This window comes from Colobus angolensis, unplaced genomic scaffold (genome assembly GCF_000951035.1).
Source record: "Colobus angolensis palliatus isolate OR3802 unplaced genomic scaffold, Cang.pa_1.0 Scaffold6, whole genome shotgun sequence".
NCBI classification, from domain to species: Eukaryota; Metazoa; Chordata; class Mammalia; order Primates; family Cercopithecidae; genus Colobus; species Colobus angolensis.
Window position 1 is genome coordinate 14,394,909 of NW_012119598.1, and position 20,515 is coordinate 14,415,423.

The 20,515-nt window shown below is 40.5% G+C and overlaps 3 protein-coding genes across 4 annotated transcripts in view; 1 reads left to right on the plus strand and 2 right to left on the minus strand.

Moving 5' to 3' along the window:
• The window catches only part of SIRT5 (sirtuin 5), a 35,319-nt gene extending 31,277 nt beyond the window's left edge, over nt 1-4,042 (plus strand). For both annotated transcript variants that reach the window (XM_011962716.1, XM_011962718.1), the window contains one exon: nt 1,711-4,042. In XM_011962716.1, coding sequence (XP_011818106.1) covers nt 1,711-1,786 — 76 coding nt within the window. In that variant the 3' untranslated portion in view covers nt 1,787-4,042. The remainder of the gene's footprint in view (nt 1-1,710) is intronic.
• Nucleotides 4,034-5,068, minus strand: LOC105526654. The gene has a single exon (XM_011962715.1). The coding sequence runs from the start codon at nt 5,063-5,065 to the stop codon at nt 4,607-4,609; it is 459 nt and encodes a 152-aa protein (XP_011818105.1). The 5' UTR covers nt 5,066-5,068; the 3' UTR covers nt 4,034-4,606.
• Nucleotides 5,069-9,832: 4,764 nt separating this feature from the next.
• RANBP9 (RAN binding protein 9) overlaps nt 9,833-20,515 on the minus strand; it is a 92,848-nt gene continuing 82,165 nt past the window's right edge. The window contains exons 12-14 of the mRNA XM_011962714.1: nt 19,667-19,818; nt 13,977-14,088; nt 9,833-10,825 (exon numbers count right to left, since the gene is read on the minus strand). Of these exons, the coding sequence (XP_011818104.1) occupies nt 10,695-10,825; nt 13,977-14,088; nt 19,667-19,818 (395 nt within the window). The 3' untranslated portion in view covers nt 9,833-10,694. The remainder of the gene's footprint in view (nt 10,826-13,976; nt 14,089-19,666; nt 19,819-20,515) is intronic.

Consider the following 20,515-nt stretch of genomic DNA (forward strand, 5'->3'; position numbering starts at 1 on the left):
TAGCTGGGATTATAGGCGTGTGCCAACACGCCCAGCTAATTTTTGTATTTTTAGTAGAGACAGGGTTTCACCATGTTGGCCAGGCTGGTCTCAAACTCCTGACCTCAAGTGATTTGCCCACCTCGGCCTCCCCAGGTGCTGGGGTTACAGGCATGAGCCACCGCTCCCGGCCTGGAAATACATCCTTAATAGATGAATGGGACATAAATTTGTCCCATTGAATTGGTCCATGTATCTACGGCTGAGTGTTACATATTGTTGGAAGGAGACAGTTCCTCCTGTTCTGGCCCAATCCTCCTCTACTCACCATAAACAAACCAGTATTCTGTCAAGATCAGGTTTATTGATTTAATGCAATGAGGGAGTCCAGACCCCAGTAGAACTGAGAAGTGTGTTTCCCAACAAGGGAAAGGTAGAGTTATTAAAGCAGTTGGGGGCAGGGTGGAGTTTAAGTGAAATTTAAATGAAGTAGTTTTTGATAGACTCAAGCAACTAGCAGGGCTGTACAATGTAAAGAGGTCAACATCATGTCTGGCTGGTGAAGTAGACCAGGGTCCCACTTCCCCAGAAACTGTAATACAAAGTTTAGATCAATGTGGAATATTGTGTCCAGAAATCCATTATCTGGAGCTCTGCACCCGGGTTGGAAATCCAGGCTGCTTCTCACTATCAGAGTGACTTAGATCCTCAAGGCTAGAGGAATATTTCATTCTTTACTGCTCAAATAGCAAAGTTTCCAATAGTTTATAATATTAAGGAACAAAATCCAAAAGCAGTAGTCACTCAAAGAATGGAATTAAGACACTTCGCAGCTTACCCTTGGGGAAAATAGATTGTTTCCTGTAAACTTTGCAGCTGGCTTTACCTGTGTCTTTTATTCTGATCCAAAGAATCGCTGGGCAGATTTTGACCAGCCAAGCTACATTTTACTTTTTCAATGTCGGTTGTGTGTTTGTTCAATGTCCTCAGTGTGTGTTTGTTATAGATGTAAGTACTGAAAGACCTGGGCCACCTAAACTCTGGGCACAAGGGAATTATTTTTTTTGAGAGAAGGGGGCTCCCTCTGTCACCCAGGCTGGAGTCTGTACAGTGGTATAATCATAGCTTCAAACTCCTGGCTCAAATAATCCGCCTGTAGTCCCAGCTGCTGGGGAGGCTGAGGCAGGAGAATGGTGTGAACCCAGGAGGCGGAGCTTGCAGTGAGCCAAGATAGCGCCACTGCACTCCAGCCTGGGCGACAGAGCAAGACTCCGTCTCAAAAAAAGAAAAAAGAAAAAAAAAGTATGTATCTAAAATATATATATAACACTTAGATGTATATTTTATACTTACAATTTCAATGAGTTTGGCAGTATAGTCCCAAAATACACTTTACTTGCACAGGTTCTCAGGATTTGAAAAGAACAAACAAAATACACTTTGTAATCATGTCTCTTATGCCTTGAAGTAAAATTCTTCTTGATGGCACATAAATTCTAGACATTTGCTTCTCAAAATTCCCATAGTCACAGAGGCTAGCCCATAGTGAAGTGTTGTAACTAGAGTCGTTAGAAACTAGACGAAAGAGGTGGGCATACGAATTAATACCATATTGATGAGAATTTGGGTTTTACTTTGGGTATTACTTAAGAAATAAGTGCTTGCTGAAGTAGGGCATTCATTCTGCTAACCCGTAGTTCATAACTGCTGTATTTGCTTCTTCTCTTTCAGGTTTCATTTCCAGGGACCCTGTGGAACGACTCTTCCTGAAGCCCTTGCCCCTCATGAAAATGAAACTGTTTCTTAAGTGTCCTGGGGAAGAAAGAAATTATAGTGTATCTAAGAACTAGGCCACATGCAGAGGAGAAATGGTCTTATGGGTGGTGAGCTGAATATTGAACAATCTAAAAATAGCCTCGGATTCCCTAGCTAGAATCCAACCTGTTGATAAGCGACTGGGGCTTAGAAGTAGCAAAGAGCACCCACATTCAAAAGTCACAGAACTGGAAAGTTAATGCATATTATTTGGTCTGAACTGAAACGTAAGATATCTTTTATGTGTATGGTTGGTTATTGGGAGGGGAAAATTTTGTAAATTAGATTGTCTTAAAAAAATATAGTTATCCTGATCATATTTTTGTTATTTGGGCAAGGTAGAAGTCGAGAGGTAAAAACCCTACTATTTAATTCTGATTTTTGCGCAAGTTTTAGTGGAAAATAAAATCACACTCTATAATAGGTAATTTATTATATAATGATGTTACCCCAGGATATGGCTTTATGGGGGACTTTTTTTTTTTTTTTTTTGAGACAGAGTTTCACTCTTGTTGCCCAGGCTGGAGTGCAATGGGGCGATCTCAGCTCACTGCAAACTCCACTTCCCCGGGTTCAAGAGATTCTCCTGCCTCAGCCTGCTCAGTAGCTGGGATTACAGGCGTGCACCACCACGCCCGGCTAATTTTGTATTTTTAGTAGAGATGGGGTTCCTCCATGTTGGTCAGGCTAGTCTTGAACTCCCAACCTCAGGTGATCCGCCCACCTCGGCCTCCCAAAATGCTGGGATTACAGGCATGAACCACCGCGCCAGGCTTACTAGGGGCTTTTTAACCTTATTTGGCTACATTACCTCAGTGAACAAGAGGCAGCTCACAACAGGAACTCATGCAAATAAGGAAAAGAATAGTACCAACAAGGTAGAACATCACGATGAGAAGAAAGAACGATGCAAATATGTGAACCCCCAGGAAAAACACAGCTGCCTAAGATTTAGCTCTGGCTCCCTTAGAAGGGGGAAGAGTCAACAGTGGACTGTTCCTCAACATCACAAATGCAGAAGCATATGGTTCCTGTGGGACCTGCCAACCGTTCCCAGACACTGAACTCTGTTGGGAGTCTTTTCCATGGGACTTTAAAAAATGATGCCCTTATGTTGGGCCAGACCTCTGTCAACTTCAGTAGGGATGGCACCAGGTTCAAGGGGCCAAAGAAGAGACGTGGAGCCAGTGAAGGAAACATAGGGTATATTTGGGGAACCTTACGGGGTCGTCCAGTGGCAGCGGGCTGGACAGAACTGCAACCACTTATAAAAAGCATGCAGTTTATATAGCACTTTCACTCAGCACCCTCCCCGCAGCAACCTCCAATGGCAACCCTCATTTCTTAAGTTATTGCTGTCAGATGCATCTGCCATACAGGGTCATTCTCAGGGGATGCTTAAGTTATTTCTGTCAGGTACATTTTCCATACACTTTACTACCTTGGAATAAAGTAGTAAGAATACAGCTTTTTCCCTAACCTTTACCAGCTAACTCAGTGCTTAGGGGCCTTGGAATGCCTGCTGCCCAACAAGTGTCAGAGGCCTGACTGGGAGGCATGGCCATTATCAACAGTGTATCCCTTGGATCCAGTGGGCTCCCTGAAGTGATCACATACTTGGACCGCATCACCTCAGCCCCTTGCAAAATTGCATTTAATGTTATACCGTTGGCTTTTGTAGAAACAGGCAACAAGACACTGTCATATAAAACTTTGTACTGCATTACAAGGCATAACCTTTAATCCCAATGGTACTTTTTGTGGGGAAGAGGGATGCTCATAGCCTATGGGGTGGCTGGAGAACTAGTCAGGGACCCTGAGGGCTCGATTTACACTTTACATGGGTGGGCCAAGGAGTTTACACTGAGGGCACTGGTAATACCTGTAATAGTCTTATAGTACTTATAAAGCAGTTTTGCACATAAAATACCGTCATGCACTTATAAGGTTTGTTCCTGGGCTGCTCCAAGTTAACTGTATTCATTTTCCTAGTGTTAGCACAGTATCTCAGGGAGTCTGATTGTATTTTTTATTTGTAATCTGTATCTTAGACTAAGGCCTAGAGATTTCAAACTGTTCTTTGCAATTCCTCTCATAATGAACCTCTGGTTCGGCAGTTTTTTTTTTTTTTTCTTCTTAAGTTTTACCATTTTTGTTCCTATTTGGTTTTGTTGTTTTTAAATTGGGAACTGCTTCTAAAACAGAAGACATGAAAGGAGAATTAAAAACACAATATATGTGTGAGATAGAATTATTCAACTTAGCATTTATTAAACATCTACTATATGATAGACATTAGAAATAAAATGACTAGCAAGACCTGGTCCTTCCGCTCAGGAGTTCACAGAACGGCTGGAGCAACTGTCATATAAACTGTTACGCAGCGCAGAAACTACATAGACATTTGTGCGGGTTCAGACCACAGCAAATAGAGATGGGCAGAGTGGGATGGGGTAGGGGGTAAGGTGCTTGAAGTTTGCCTGGGTGGGAATTTAAGTATGAAAAGGACTTCTGCCTGGGGGATTGCAGCAGTAGAGGGAAGAGCACGGTCGGTACAATTGCATTGCAGGTGTGAAACGGCTTGATTTGTTCAAAGAATGATGGATCATTTAGTATTGTATAATGGATGGGAGGAGAGAAACACGGCGATCACAAAGGGCCATGTTTGCCAAGAAATAAAATATACTTGGAAAAAAAGAGTACGTATGTGTATATACGACAAAACTCGGGTGCATTCTGTAGGCACCGGCGAAGCCATTCCTTCAGATTTGCTCAGCATTGCCACGGGCCAGCTGCTGTTCCAGGCCGTGGGTTAGGAACCAGCAAGGGCATCGCTCCCACAGGGCCTACATCCTAACGGGCGTCGCCGCGGCCGCGGGGCTGCGCAGGCCGAGGGCGCCGGGCTGTGCAAATTTCTTTGGAGCCGAGGTCTGTGGCCAGCGTCTTCGTCCGTCACAGCAGGGCTGACTGGCCACGGCGGCCATCTGCTAGAGCGCATTTCTTCGCATGAAACGCCATCTCCTCCGAAGTGCGGAGCGGACGCAGCCAAATCCACAAACACTGACTGATAAGCTGGACCCACTTGAAGGAACCCAGGGCCAAAAAACTGCGGCGAGCAGCGCCTCGGGCCCGCTATTACCGGTTTTCTAAGCACTGGACAGCGTGAGCCGTGCCAGCCCTGTCTCGCCATCCCAGCCCAGGAGGGCAGCGCGATGGCTCTTCCCTGCCTTGAAACCAGCCCCACTGCCAGCCGCTCTCGCCCGCAGAGCATTTTCCGTGGCGCCCAACCGACCCTACGGCGGCCTTGGCGAGCCATGAGGAAAAAAACACACCCACTGCCCACAGGCCACGCCCTTCCTGACTTCGCGCATGTGCCCCGCCCGTCCTGAGGACCTCCCAACCTGCAGGGGGCGATGAAAGTCCGCTTGCGCTTCGTTTGTAGCTGCTTCCGAGTCAGAGGTCAGATGGTCTAGCGCTGCGTGGGACATGGTGCAGCTGAGACCCCGCGCGTCTCGCGCCCCGTCGTCGGCGGAGGCGATGGTGGACGAGGGCCAGCCGGCCTCGGAGGAGGAGGAGGCGGAGCATGGGCTGTTGCTCGGTCAGCCCAGCAGCGGCGCGGCCGCCGAGCCGCTGGAGGAAGACGAGGAAGGGGACGATGAGTTTGACGACGAGGCCCCGGAGGAACTGACTTTCGCCAGCGCCCAGGCGGAAGCGAGAGAAGAGGAGCGGCGAGTGCGGGAAACCGTGCGCAGGTTTGGAGCCCGCGGCCGGGCGGGGAGAACCGCGTCTTCTCGTCCCGCTTGTCTTTCCCTTTGCTGACTTGTCACCCTTCCTCCCAGGGATAAAACGCTCCTGAAGGAGAAGAGGAAGCGACGCGAGGAGCTGTTCATCGAACAGAAGGTTAGAGGATGGGGGGAGGTGTCTTATTAAAACAACCCGACCTGCGGATAATTCCCGTGGTGGATGTAATTTGGGTTGGTAGGATATTGAGTGGGGAAAAAGTCACCAATATTTCTTGTGACAGTGGTAGAAAGATGCTTGGGCCGGGCGCGGCAGTACTTTAGCGGGACGAGGTGGGCGGAGCCCGGGATGTCGAGGCTGCCTTGAGCCTAGATCACACCACTGCGCTCCAGCCTGGGCGACGGAGCGAGAGACCCTGTCTCAAAAAAAAAAAAAAAAAAGCTCGTCTCCTTTAGTGTCCACCAACTGAAAATAAGAGGTTGCTGTGGGAATTAGGTGATTTGTCAACTGTAAGGGCTGTACAAGACTTGGTGTATGGTGGCTTTGCCAGTTAACGGCTTTCAGTTTGTAACAGTGACCTGAGGGTTGGAATACCGTGGGCACCTTTTCCAGTTTTCATCAAGTCTTTCAGAGAATATGGAGTTTTGTGGACCCAATCTTCCCATAGCTTGGAGTGGAGGCAGTTTCCAACCTAATTCATTTCTTTGCCTAGATGCAGGGCATTCTTAAAAGTGGTAACTTCAGAAGCAACTCCGGACATACTGTGTACATGACTTTATTAATTTTAAACGTTTTCATTCCAAAAGAAAAGAAAACTCCTTCCAGACACTATTTTAGAGAAGTTAACCACAGCTTCACAGACTAAGTAAGTAATGGATCTTCTAATATTACTTGCTTATATACACCCATATTTGAATTAAATACTGGTACATTTATTTGACTCCATAGAGCTGAAGGAATTGTAGAACCCAAATTTAAAAGCTACCTTGGTATATGAATTTGGTGCGAAAGAAGGAGGTAACTTTACGTTCCGCTTCTTATTTTGCCATTTTTTGAATTCCTGATCCCATTGTGTTCATTCAGTACATTGTGTTGATTGCCTGTCATTGTACTCGGGCAGAGTAGGTGGTGGTGAATACAGAGTGTTTTGAATCATTTAGTGGGATAGCAGGCACTTATCCACAGGCTCTGAAAACTCAGTTTGTCCCATACTTGCCTTACCTACCACCAACCTGTCCTTCATCCCTGTTCCCCACTTCATTTAGCATCTTTGGTGTTTTATGGTTTAAAGCGAAAAGGTACAGTTGTCCTTAGGAATCGGTCAAACCTTACTAAATTTAGCTTTCTAAATATTTGTATTTTTTTTTTCCTATCCTCTTTCTCTCTCCTTAAGGCTTTAAATTCAGAAATTTAGCCCCTTTTTGCTTAGGCCAGTGGCTCTCAAATTTTCAGTAAAAAAACTTTACCAAGAGTTACTCAGATCCTGAATACATTAAACATAAGAGCAAATCTATTTGGTGGCAAATTTCCTTTCATCTTTTAAAACCAAGCTCAAGTGTCATCTTTACCTTTTCATTTGGCCCGCCCACCTCCCATCACTTCTGCTTTTATGTGGCCTTTCTCCTGTGCAAATGCTTCTATATTGTGTTCTGCCCATTTACATTTCTCTCTCCATTGTTCACTGTCTCCTGTGCCTACACTATTAAATTAATCCTTTGTGATTTCTCCAAATGAAATGAGGCAGGCCTACTACCATTCACTTCATATTTCAAATACTAGATAACTTGTTATTAAGTCTTTGGAAGCCTGCTAATAGGCTTTCAGATTTAAATTGTGAAGATCTTCCAGTGATTGAGAGTTGGTGGCAGTGTACTGGGGAGCGACTGTTGCTTTCCAAACTGAGAGCTCCTGAGTAGAAATTGAGGGTGTTGGTAATGAAGGGGTGTCTTGCTTGTAAAGCCAGATGAAATAATGTAACATGTTTTAAGTAACCTTTGCTATCTGCCATTCCAGTCAGTGGTTTTGTTTTTTTCCCTTAGTGTCAAGAAATCGCCAGGAAAGGTCAAAGAAGGTATGACTATTCTAATTTAAATAACTTCTCATGTGAAGTGTCAGATGCACTTGCAGGTGTTTCCAAATATGAATGGCCCTTAGAAAGCCAGTACGGGCCTGGCCAAGGTTAGCTGGGGCCTATTCCCTGTATTTCATACCAATAAAAACTGTATCCACATGGGTCTGTAGTGGATGCTTAAAGTGAACTCCAGTAAATTTCCTGATTTATTTTTACATGAATGCTAATTAGCAAATGTAACTCCATTTTTTAGTTAATTTGCAAAAGAAAAATGAAGACCGTGAAAAAGGAAATGACTCCAAGAAAGTTAAAGTACAAAAAGTACAGTCTGTCAGGTAACGAGTCTTTTGTTTCATTTGGGATGTAAAGGAGACCTGTAAGAGTTCAAGTATTGGCTAACATGGGAAATATTTTAATTAGTAGTAATTTCAGATTGGTTCTCTGTGGAAAAATCAGTTTTGGGCTGGGCACGGTGGCTCACACTTGTAATCCCAGCACTTTGGGAGGCCGAAGCAGGTGGAGTGCTTGAGTCCAGGATTTCAAGACCAGCCTGGGCAACATGGTAAAGCCCAGTCTCTACACAAAATAAAAAAAGTAAGCTGGGCGTGCTGGTGTGCTCTACTAAAATATGAGTCATGTTAGTCTGTTTCTTGTAGTCCTGTAATTTAGTTTTATCCTATCTGTGCATATACAAAATTAGTTTCATTTATCACGGTGAGACAAATGATAAAAATATTTTAAAGCAAGCATGTAGGCCAGGTGCAGTGGCTCACACCCATAATCCCAGCACTTTGGGAGGCTGAGGCAGGCAAGTTGCTTGAACCTGGGAGGCAGAGGTTGCAATGAGCTGAGATCACGCAGCCTGAGTGACAGAGCAGAGAGACACTCTGTCTCAGTGGGGGGGGGGGGGGGGGGAAATCAAGCATGTATTAATTCTTATTTAACCTTTTATACTGATCAACAGCCAGAATAAAAGCTACTTGGCCGTAAGGCTAAAAGACCAAGATCTGAGAGATTCAAGGCAACAAGCAGCACAAGCCTTCATACATAATTCATTATATGGGCCAGGAACCAACAGGACTACTGGTAATTTTTTTATGGACTATTTTCCTCACTTTTTACTGCAAATAAAACTATGAAATGATAAATACCTTTCTTTTCTAGTAAGTAAGTTCCTGTCTCTTGCCAACAAGAGGTTACCAGTGAAAAAGGCTGCTGTCCAGTTTTTGAATAATGCTTGGGGTAAGATCCAGCTTTATTCTCCTGTCTCTTAATAGGTTTATATGTTGAATAATGTTGTTTTGAAGGAGATAGTTCATAATTATACTTTTGCCCCTTATAATGGCTTATATAACTTGTGAGAAACAGGTCAATGTAGTATGTATATACATCTAATGTATAATAAGCCCACCCAGTTTTAGTAATTACATTCATACAGAGAATTATAAAAATTTTGAATTATGTTTCTCTAATACTCTTATGCACAACTTTCTATTCTAGGAATCCAGAAAAAACAAAATGCCAAGAGGTTTAAAAGACGGTGGATGGTCAGAAAGATGAAAACTAAGAAGTAAATCAATGCTAAATGAAGAATCTGTACTTTGTATGTATAGAATTTATCTGATAAATTATTGGTAGATCATTTTAAAGGATCATTATAAAAATCATAAACCTATTTGAGGAATTACTCAACCACATTTCATTCTTCTGGAGTAGAATTGTGCCTTGCAATCCTAGAGGAAAAAGTGGTTTAAGAAGGAATTTTCTTTTTAATGTATTTAACTGAATTCAAGCCATACTCATACCAGCAATAGCACCTCGTCTACTCTCCCCAACTAGCGGGTGGGAGGGGTGGCAAAAATGGCACGGACAAAAAGGAGAAATGGACATTCCAGAAAAGTCTCCAACTGCAGCCCTTAGACAACTTGCTGTTAAAGATTCAGTGGACAAAATATAGCTAAGAGCTTTTAAGTTTTTACTTTTAACCAGTCTGGGGATTTGCTTGCCTGGTGAGTCTCATATGCCGTATTATGAATATGAAAAAAATGAAGTTAATTTCCTGTTGCCTTTCTGTGTCACCCATAATATCAGGTTTAACCCTAAACCAGGGATGCCAGTAAACTGAAGGCAGTTTTAGGTTGTAGAACTCAGATTAATTGTAGAAACCATTAATTTTAATTGCTCTAATGCAAGTACCTAATATATAAACTCAATTGACACTGTATCTGTAGAAGTAAATTTTTAATGGCTGGTTAATTATATCACTACATTTTATTGCAATATAGTACTCATTTAAGCACTTAAAAATGGAAGGTGTACAAAGATTAAATTAAGACACGGTAAATTGACTAAATATTTGGTTTTTATATAAATAAAGGTCATAACCACACCGTTGACATGTAATACTGTTATAATACAACAGTTAAACTTGTGAGTCTACAACAGAAGTCATCTGTAGTTAAACAGGAAACAAAGTTGAAAAAGACCATGTTAAAACAAAACTACTGGGACTAACAGGTCGGGATTGTAAGTAGCAACAAACATATTCACTCAGCTCCTGAGTATTTCAAGTTTTACAGTACACATTAAAAATGATTTCTTCCATCAACACTATAAATTCAAACTGTCGGATGTTTATGCATTTTGCAAGTTACACTGATTGAATGCTTATATGGGAGTGGGGGTCGGAACATCTCCCAATTTGAAGTTTACATCACCCACATGCTAACACAAACACAACTTGTTCCATTTCCTTCCCCTCTCTCCCCCCTCCCCCACAAAGAAGGCAGGATTTTTGGTTTCTTTTAGGTAATTGTTTTAAAGGATTTGTGATAATCAATTTGAACGTCTGAAATTCAGTAATATTTAACTCTTAGACAACTAAGAGGTTAAAGATGGAAAATAATTTCTCCTAACACTAAGTTAGAAAATCATTTGCATCATGCTGTAAACTAGGAAGCAATGTAAAGCGACAAAAACCTGTCCCCAGTACATAATTTAAAAAATCTAAATTTCAAATCAGCAGAGCTGGTCTACTTCCATGTTGACTATATGCCACAATATAAGTGTGAGCTCTTGAAATGCATAGCTAATGTAGGTAGTCTTCCACTGTGGCAAATGCACAGGATCCAATTCCTGATCGAGCCATCAGTCCTAGACATTGTGTGGCCTGTCCCATTGCTAGGGCAAGTGGAGGTTGCTTTGGCAGATTGTGGGTTTCTGAGGAAAAATAATTTAAAAATGAAAACAGCAATTAGCAAGACATTTTAAAAAACATTTCAATCAGGAGAATACTGCATGACTTTAAAAACTACCACTCCCATACTACTATGAAATATCAGCAAATAAGGTTCCTAAGCAAAAGATAGATACCTTGGACGTACTATTCTGACAAGGTAGTACGGGCATTTTGTGTTCAGCGATAAGATAAACTCTTGCAGAATCAGACTTTTAAAGTATCAGATACTAAAAAACTGATTTCCATATTAACTATGATGGGAAAGGTACAACTTTTTATCTGGTATTTGGAGTGGAGAGTAAGGAATTATTTCCCTTCTGGTTGATCAAAGTCAGCTGACACTAAAACTAAAAAGGCACCAGGTTTTCATTACGAGTTTCCACTGATGGGTTCTTCCACCTCTGTGGATGGGACCAAACTGAGGCTGCCTAGCCATCTCCAAGGCATATATAGGTAATGTTATTTGGGCTGGTGGGGAGTAGGTGTTGGTGGTGACAGTGAGAGAACATACAGCAGAGCCACCCTGCAGTTTTGGAGGTGCTAATTTACAATGGACAGTTCAGACATTTTTAAAAAATGCCAATAAGTTTTCAGGGTCCTGCATATCATAAGTTTCTTTGTCAGACATTTGTAGTGCAAATGCATTAATTACCAAAATTTGTTCCTTGCCAGAGATGAAAAAAATGAACTAATGGTCAAAGTGGCCAGACTCAGAAGCTGGTAATTTCTCTTTATGAGAAGGCAATGTCCAACTAATCAATAAAATGGCTAATCAGTTCTTTATAGGCACAGTTGACAACAAAGGGCAAAAACAGTGACACATGGCTAGGAAGGCGCCATATGGTTTAACTCCACTCTTGGTTCAGAGGATGCAAATTGATGGTGGGAGAAAGAAGAAGAAATTTGCAAAAGGGAAAAAGCATAATATCAAAAAGAAGCAAATTCAGGAGTTAGAAAACAAAACAAAAACAGGATTAAGAATAAAAGTGTGCAAAAAAGGCACGTAGACTGGTGAGAAAGTACGGTGTCTTGAGGGTTCACAGGGAAGACCGTGCTCAAAGGCAAGCATCTACAGGGAATATTTTTTAAATTTTATTTTGGTCAAAGGAAGCATTTGGTGATACATCTTTAACTTTTTTGGATATATGAAATTTTCATAACACTATATACAGATGGCCCTACATAAATAGCATGGTATTTATAAACATACATACCCACCTATAGCAATTTAATAATTGTGTCATTAATTTTATAGGAATCACATGCATTTATATGAATAAGATTAAGCACTATTTATAGCTGATTCTACATAATATAGCACAATATGTCAGAGTACATGTGTCTATAGATAATGGTGCTCGAAAGAACTCAAGAAATTAAAGAAAACGAGTCACTTTTTCTCAAATTCTTTCCAAGATTAGTATCATCTAATAATTAGGTCTTAATGATTACCTACAATATGATAACTTCGAAAAGACAATTATAGTAAACCATAATTTTCTGTACAATTCCAGCATTATTACTAAGTTACTTTTATCAATGGAGCTAAATGAATTTTGTGGAACCAGTGAAAATATAACACATTAACCAAAGAAAATTCACATTTATATACAAATCCTAAATTTCAGAGAACTACAGCACTAAGGACACTACTCCTATTCCCAAACTTCAGTACTGATCCTTAACAAATTAATAAATTTTCTAAGGGCAAAGAAACAGACTGACGCTCAAATATGAATGCTTTTGCTTGCTTCCTTTACATTCTTGCCGTAAGAGTCCTGGCCCTCATTTGCAAGTCTCCTTATCTAAACCACTCTTTAATCTACTTTTTGTGGCACTGCCCTCATCTTCCTAAAATAGTTTGAAATATGTGACTAAAAGTCTCTGAACCTTGCAGGGCCAAACAGCACAGCACAGACTTCTAAACTAGACTGGAGTCCCAATGACCTGGGAATTAGACTCTAAAGTCAAATAAAAACTCACTCTTTACACAAATTACCTTTGATGAGAACTGCCCAAAACTCAAATTTGTTTTATGTAAACAATTGACCATACCACATTTATATAGAAATGCACAGTATGTGCAGTTACACAATTCATACAAAAAGTATTTGTTCAGTATATAAATACTATAATCATACACTCTACAGTGAGTTGCTCATAGGAATGGCAACCAAGCAGGAACATCGAATCAGAGTTTCGCACTTCATGCTCACTCCTGGCTAAGCCTCACCTTTTAAATTGCTTTTCTCTTCCTCACCCACCCTTTTTATTGGGTGAGGGTATGTAGTTAAATCTGGCTAATATAAATGCAAACAGAATTTGACATCAAAGCTTGGTCCTGCAGGGTACTCACAAGTCACCTGGAAGGCCCTTGTGCTCGTATTCATAAGCATGGTGGGAGCTGTAATACCCGTGGTTTAGGCTGCCGCTACCCATTGCAAATAAGCTCAAGCAAAATGGTGGGAAACAAGGTAGCAGGGGAGCACCAAGTAGGAATCCTGCCCTCTACTGGATCAGTTTGAGCTTCTCTGATACTCAAGCTCTTCACTCCCTTATTTCCATTCTCATTCTCTCCATCAAAACCTCTATTTCTTGACCTTGATTTTCTTCAAATGTACCCTGTTCCCTTCTAGCCTAACTCTTGTGACAATTATTAATCTATGTTCTTGTTAACATTCTCCGATTCCTTCTACAACAGCCAAACTAGAGAATGCCACGCAATTGCTAGCCTAGAAATCAGTAGCAGAAAATGCCTTTCACTACAGAGGGCTATAAGGAATGTCTCTGGTAGGGCAATAGTTTGAATTACACAAAAGAACCACCAAATCTCTCATTCAAATGAGAGGAGACATTCGTGGCTACCAGAAATGCTTACATACATGCACAAAAAAACTTCTGTTTCCCAAACATCCCAAGTTGTACCCCGTTTTACTGTTTTTATTCTATTTAAATCTATTTGAATCTGGAATTAAAGGAGGGGGGTTTCTGTATTTTAGGTATTTTTATATTTTAAAAATATAGAAAACATCCTCCTTATGATTTTACCAAAGTACAAATGCCAGTACAAACACCCTCGCTTAAATTTTCAGAGAATCTAGTTGAAACTGTGCCTTATTTGGCTTTACTTACCTAATATTGCACTGTTAAGAGCTGAGCACACAGGTTCTCTCTGAATCGGGTCAAGCTGATTTCCAACTGGGCTGTTCCAGGGATCTGAATATGCTAGTAAACTGAATGCATCCTGTTGAAAACACACCAATTTTGTTTTAATTCAAATAGTTCAACTCTTATGCTCACAAATGTTTCCAAGTTGGGAGGTAAAATATGGCTTCCAGGCACTAGACTAATGTAACCTTTAAACCCAGTTACTCCTAGCACTAGGATGCTTTACATTTTTGAACAATTAAATTATGCAGCAAAGCCTAATTTATTTTCATTTTTCCTGTAAACAGCTATTCTCATTCATCTTCCTCCCATCCCTAAACACAAAACAAAAAAAAAAAAAAAAAAAAAATTCAAAGGAATGAACTAGTACAGGTGTAGGGAGTGGAAGGCAAAACATTCAGTTGTTTTACTTCACAATTATTACTACTGATAGGAATGTGACAGTCAAAGGAGAGGGCCTGCCTGCATTTCCTTTTTTCAATTTTCAACAGATTTAGGAACTGGACACATCTCACTGGATGTCATCTTCTCAAATTCAGTTATGAAAAAATTGAACAGGCTGCCCTTCAGGACCTGTTTTATGCATTCAGTTATTTCCAGCTACTCTCAAGCCACTCTTCTTCAAAACTTAAAATAACTGACAGTCTTCTTTTCAAACAACTACTTTATATTTTTGTCTTCTTTCTGTGGGAGGCACATACTAATGGTGGTTTCAGATACTGGCTTCAAATCCAAGCCCCACTACTAACTGGCTGTGTGGCCTTTGGCAAGTAACTGGTGATGATAACCAAAGAAATGCAAATAAGCAATTTTAAGATACTAACATATGTTAAACCCACTAAAGTAGCATTAATGTAATAGTGCCATTGGTACGTTCTGTTATTACTGCTGGTAAAAGTGGGTAGAGGGTTTCTGAAAACCAGTATAGCAACATATAGTGAGAGCCACAATAATGTTCATATTATTTGACTCAATTCTATTTCCAGAACTTTATCTCAGTGGAATAATGTGAAGAAACAAAGATGCACGTATAAAGATGTCACTAAAGCATCTGACATAAAAGCAAATGGAAAAATCCAACAACAAAGCAATGTTGAAATAAACCTATACAGCAACAATAAAATATCATGGAGCCTTTTGTGTTTTTTGAGACAGGGTCTCGCTATGTCACCCAGGCTGGAGTGCAGTGGTGCAATCACAGCTCACTGCAGCCTTGAACTCCTAGGATCAAGCAATCCTCTTGCCTAAGCCTCCCAAAGTGTTGGGATTACAGGTGTGAGCCGCCACACCCAGCCTCGTGTAGCCATTTAAAAATAATTGGAAGTAATACATAGAAACTGGGAGGAAATAAATTCTTACGACAAAACAATACAAAATAGTTCCACAACGGTTATTAGCTAGTTAAAACATATGCACATGGGAGTTAAGACACAAAACTGAAAATACCTGAAATATGTAGCATTATGGGTTATTTTAAAGCAAAAAACATCATTACCTCAGTGGAATAACTTCTGAGAGAAATGTGACATCATTTAGGTAGGATTTTCAAATTGTACTCATATTTGGTTTAGAATCTGGAGCAGTTTCTAAATAGGGTGACTCTCAATGGTTCTATTGCTATTTCAGTTACTAGACTAAAGGCTCCTTGCAGGCTGGCGCTGTTCGTTCATACTGGACTTTCCAGAGTCCCTACAACAATGCCTCTCCACACTGCAAAAACTCAATAAACAGCTGCTCAGCAAACAATTTAAGAGTTCTTTTGGGAGCCAATGGAAGACGTAGCAGATAATGAACAAAGACAACAGGGAAAGAGGAAAGACTGATAAAACTAAAAGGAAAAAGGTCACGAGAAACTGTGCCACCTGACCTTCAACATTAATCAAATCTCTCTGTCTCTCGTGTGTGTGTTTGGATGTGCATGAACTTCTCAGTCACATGACTCAAAGTTTATGCAAACCTAAAAATGAGATTTTTTAAAAATGCTACAATTACAAGTGAACTGAAGTGATGAATAAAAAGAAGTGGAATGATTTCTAAACCTGTTTTCCCTTCATGTTGCCCTAAATCATCCGGCCTTTGTTCTTTGGCTACTTAAAAGGTGGGTCAGTTACTCACCTTATCCCTATCTAGATCAAGGTAAGTTTGGGAAATGAGATGGAAGCAGCTCAGAGTATTAAGAAAGTCTCTGAAAGTAGCTGGCATTTGCTTAGAAGTTAGAGGTGCAAAATCAAAGATATCTATACTCTTTAGATGAAGATGATGCATCTTCACACACTTCAGTTTATAACCAAGGAGTATCTTTGGGAATTGGCCATATAATGCCATCTTCTGAGCTTCATGTAAATAAGAATCAAACACAAAGTAAGCTAATGGAATATAATCTTAAATTTTCAAAGGTACTTCGTCCTGCTCAATTAGCATGAGGTTTTAACAAGAAAGCCAAGTCAGATAGCCTAGTTTTTAACAGTCTACGAATTCTTTAAAAAAAAAAAAAATTCTTATTTCCAAATATGCCCTAAAACAACAGTACTCAAAGTGTGGTTCAGGGATACCTGGGTCCAAGAACCTTTCAGGGGGTCTGTGAAGTCAAAATTATTTTCATAATAGTACCAAGATGTTCCTTGCCCTTTTCTCTTTCATTTCCTCATGACTATACAATGGAATTTTCCAGGGGCACATGATGTGGTATCACAACAGACTAAAGGCAGTCTGGTCTTGTATGTGAATACAGCTCACCCATTAAACCAAGCAATAAAGAGACTTAACAAAAAAATATAAAGCAATGCCACTCTTCTCATTTTTCTTTTTTTTTTAAGAGACAAGGTCTCACTATGTTGCGCAGACTAAACCTGAACTCCTGGGCTCAAGTGATCCTCCTGCCTCAGCCTCCTGAGTAGCTGGGATTGGAGCCATGCACCACTGTGCCAGCTCTTCTTTTCGTTGGGGAAGATAATTATTTTTCATAAAAATAACTTGCTACTTATTTAATGGACTTATTTTAAAATGAATAGTTTTAATTTTAATAAGGTAAATATCGATAGATGTAACACATTATATAAACAAAAACTCTTCGGGGATCCTTAATTTTTTTTTTTGAGACAGAGTTTCACTCTTGTTGCCCAGGCTGGAGTGCAATGGGGCGATCTCGACTCACCGCAACCTCCACCTCCCCAGTTCAAGCGAGTCTCCTACCTCAGTCCCCCGAGTAGCTGGGATTACAGGCATGCGCCACCACGCCCGGCTAATTTTTTGTATTTTTAGTAGAGACGGGGTTTCTCCATGTTGGTCAGGCTGGTCTCGAACTCCCGACCTCAGGTGATCCACCCACCTCGGCCTTCCAAAGTGCTGAGATTACAGGCATGAGCCACCGTGCCTGGCCCCTTAATAATTTTTAAAGGATTCAGACACCAAGTATGTTGAAAACAACTGCCCTAAGACATCCTCAGTACCAACCAAAGAAGTACTCAGTTTCCAAATGGGTAATTTTAGACACCTAAAATAACTTAATAAAGAGCCTAAATGTTAAGTTTCTTCTTAGCACTCCTAGTACCAGAAAAAGTTCTACCAAGTTGCATAATAATGAAAATTCCCAATGTGGAAAAATCTATTTTACTTTTCAAATGAATTCTACTTCAATTTAATAAACATAGATTGACTACCTTAGTGCTACACAATGGAGGCATAATCAATTAAGATAAATATTTAAAAGGGGAAGAGTTAAGCTGGACACAGTGGCTCATGCCTATAATCCCAGCATTTTCAGAGGTCAAGGCAGGAGGATTGCTTGAGGCCCAGAGTTCAAGACCAGCCTTGGCAACACAGTGAGACCTCATCTCTACAAAGTTTAAAAATAAAAATATTGGCAGGGCATGGTGGCTTGTGCCTTCAATTCCAGCACTTTTGGAGGCCGAGGAGGGAGGATCCCTTGAACTCAGGAGTTCAAGACCAGCCTTGGCAACACAGTGAGACCTCATCTCTACAAAGTTTAAAAATAAAAAATAAATAAATACAAAAAAGAGGAGTTTTTTGGCAGTCTGACTTCATGGAAATCTTAATCTCCTCAGGCAAATATGGACAGTCATTTTCCAGGTATACGAATGTCTGATTTGATTTTTTTTTTTTTTTTTTTTTGAGAGGGACTCTGGCTCTGTCGTCCAGGCTGGAGTGCAGTGGTGTAATCCTGGCTCACTGCAACCTCTGCCTCTTGGGTTCATGCCATTCTCCTGCCTTAGCCTCCTAAGTAACTGGGACTATAGGCGCCCGCCGCCACGCCCAGCTAATTTTTTGTATTTTTAGTAGAGACGGGGGTTCACCATGTTAGCCAGGATGGTCTCGATCTCTTGACCTCGTGATCCACCCGCCTTGGCCTCCCAAAGTGCTGGGATTACAGGCATGAGCCACCACACCCGGCCTGATTTGACTTTTTAAATTAAACTTGTTTCAATTGCATAATCCACCAATTATTTTTTATCTAGCACAAAAATAATTATTTAACTTTTTGGATAGCTCAAGGTAACTACTAGAAATAGCAGTTTTTATACTATCGAGTAGATGAAGTACGAAGTATGATAAATACACCTGTCTTCCCATCTCAGCTAGGGAAAAATACAAGATTGCATGCCTTTAACTTGAGGTGTTATAGGTGGTTCTATAACCCATCCTAGGCCAGGCAAGCATGTTATGTCCTACACGTGTGCTATGTTTCAGATTTCAGATTTTTTCAAACTTTAAAATATTTACTAACTGAGCATCTCTAATCTAAAAATCCAAAATGTTCCCATGAGCATATCCTTGTGCATCATGTTAGCACTCTAAGTATCAGATTCTGCAGCATTTCAGATTTTCAGATTAGGGATACTCAACCTATACCAACTCTCAGTCCAGGTCAGGAAGAGAAAGCAGAAGGAATCTTTTGCCCTTTCCTACCATCCCTCAACATCAGTCTCAAGGCCACTGCATTCATCTCCCCTTTAATTTTTCAGTCTTCTTCCAAAATATTCAGAAGAAAATGTTTACCATGAACCAACTGTTAAAGAGCTGCACATCTCTACAACTGCAATGCTGACTTAAGTTAGGAGAAAGCCCCTCCACCTTCGACTGGTAGACAAAACTGTGGCTACTTTACTGAATTAGATCACATGCATCCTACCAGCTCATGGACAACAATCCAGAAGACTTTAAAATGTATTTTAACTGTTCTGGCCATGAAAAGTGACCCAATTCTTCACTAATCCCCATCAAAATGAGAACCATGTGTTATACATCCAAATTGCTGTAACCCTGAACAGTATTTACTAAAATAAAATCTCAGATTTATAGTTTTATCTACACACCCACATTTTTCCTAGTAACTGCTGATTTTACAGCTGAGAAAATAAAACCAAGAAACTAAGTTAACGAGGACACACAATGTTGATCAGCACTAGTACTGGGATTTAATCCTTTTTTTTTGCTTTAGTACAATGCTCTTTCCAGCAGATCAGAACTGCCTAACTTCTTCAAACATTTCCACTCTCAAATGGGCAAGGAGCCAGGGGGACGGTCAGGTCCAAGTTCCCTAACAAGAATTTCTGGTACACTGCTCAATGTTTCGCAAAACCACATTTTAGTTACTTTGACACAGTTATAATTTTTTCAAGAAAAAATACATTCACCTTCAACATTTTTTTATTTGCAGTGTTCTTGCCACAGTCTCTCCTTAGCTGTTCACTCATCGCTTGCAGCTCTCGTCCAAAGTGGATCATTCTTTCTATGGCAGCCTGACTTCCTCCACACAACTGGCGTCTCAACTGACTTGAATCAACTTCTGTAAGAAAAACAGACAAGTATTTTACTACCTTATGGAATGGAGTATAATGAAGACATGAACATACATTTCTTATAACATTTTGTACATTTAGTAACTATTCCCTAATATTTCATCTAAATATGCAGATTGTTAAAAATTCATTTTTAATTTAACATGAAACTGCAGCAAAAAGATATCCTTTATTTAGCTCTCAAGAGTCTAGGATCCAGTATTCAGCATGCAGTTGAGAGGGGACAACCTTTCAGTGTTAGATGGTACTTATGTCAGAAAAAAATTTTAGAAAAAGTGTAATTCCCAAACTACATTAAGCAACATTTACAAAAGAAAGAAAGAAAGAAAAAGAAAACCGTAATAATGCCACTCGGGCTACCTTAATTGACACAGTAGAGATGTAATAAAATGTTCAAGAAAGCTAAGAAAAGCTAAATGACTACAATAAAAATACAGAAGACAGCATATTATACTAATTGAAAAGATTAAATGCACTACTTTTAGAAAAATACCACTTTGAAAAAATACTTTTTTTCTTTTTTTTGGAGTCTCACTCAGTCGCCCAAGCTGGAGTGCAGTGGCCTGATCACAGCTCACTGCAGCCTTGAACTCCTAGGATCAAGCAATCCTCTTGCCTAAGCCTCCCAAAGTGTTGGGATTACAGGTGTGAGCCGCCACACCCAGCCTCGTGTAGCCATTTGAA